Source organism: Sinocyclocheilus rhinocerous, unplaced genomic scaffold (genome assembly GCF_001515625.1).
Source record: "Sinocyclocheilus rhinocerous isolate Xijiao unplaced genomic scaffold, SAMN03320098_v1.1 C36125534, whole genome shotgun sequence".
Lineage (NCBI taxonomy): Eukaryota > Metazoa > Chordata > Actinopteri > Cypriniformes > Cyprinidae > Sinocyclocheilus > Sinocyclocheilus rhinocerous.
Window position 1 is genome coordinate 1 of NW_015773761.1, and position 840 is coordinate 840.

General features: G+C 40.1%; 1 protein-coding gene across 1 annotated transcript; it reads right to left on the minus strand.

Moving 5' to 3' along the window:
* Nucleotides 1-6: 6 nt before the first annotated feature.
* Nucleotides 7-837, minus strand: LOC107735537 (T-box transcription factor TBX3-like; the record flags this gene model as incomplete). Its single annotated transcript, XM_016547190.1, has 3 exons — nt 7-41; nt 325-592; nt 743-837. Coding segments are annotated over 3 exons (398 nt in total), but the record flags the coding sequence as incomplete, so codon positions are not given.
* Nucleotides 838-840: the final 3 nt, after the last annotated feature.

Below are 840 nucleotides of genomic sequence, written 5' to 3' on the forward strand. Positions count from 1 at the left end.
TGAAACCTCGGCTGATATTTGTGCATGGAGTTTAATATGGTCTGCGAAACAAACTCATATCATTTTGCATAATCATTTCATAATTATTTTTTTTTTCAAACAATAAAACCTATGTTCAAATTCCACAAAATTACTTTCAAATTCAAATCTTTTCACACGGAATTAAACGAAAATTATCTTTAATAAGCTGATCGCTTCAGGCAACTTCTTGAATGTTGCATAGCGCTCGTTAGCTCTTACACTTGGTGACAGTAAGACAATTATTTTGAGAAGAAATTTACAATAAATGTCATCCATAAATTATGAATCGCATTAAATACTCACAAACCCATGTTTGTCAGATATATTGTTTGTCAATTTGAGCTTATGAAAGTTCACAGCTTTGGACATCCATTGCTCCCCGGTAGCAGGACTGTCTGGGTGGATGTACATTCGTTTGGGCATTTCTGGATCGGCCTTTCCAGCCGCCATCCAGCGAGAGTTGTGAAACTTATATCTGTAGTCATCGGCTGCGACTATATCCATCAGCAGGATGTACCTCGCCTTCCTGTCCAAGCCGCTGCAGCACACTTTGAATGCTGGAAACATGCGCCTCAAAGAAGCAAAACACGTTTCACTTGTTTACAAGAGTTCAAGTCAAAAGTCAAAAGACAAAAGAAGCATGTGCAGTCAATGCCCATTTTTAAAATACTGTTTTTAAACACTCCGCGCAGAGCCTAGACGTGTTAAATCACCTTCTTACCTTCCAGACTTTGTTATGACCATCTCCGTACCGCTTTTGTGAAACTGCCCCCACAGTTCCTTGCCTTCCAGGTGAACCACGGGGTCATCCTCAGGTGC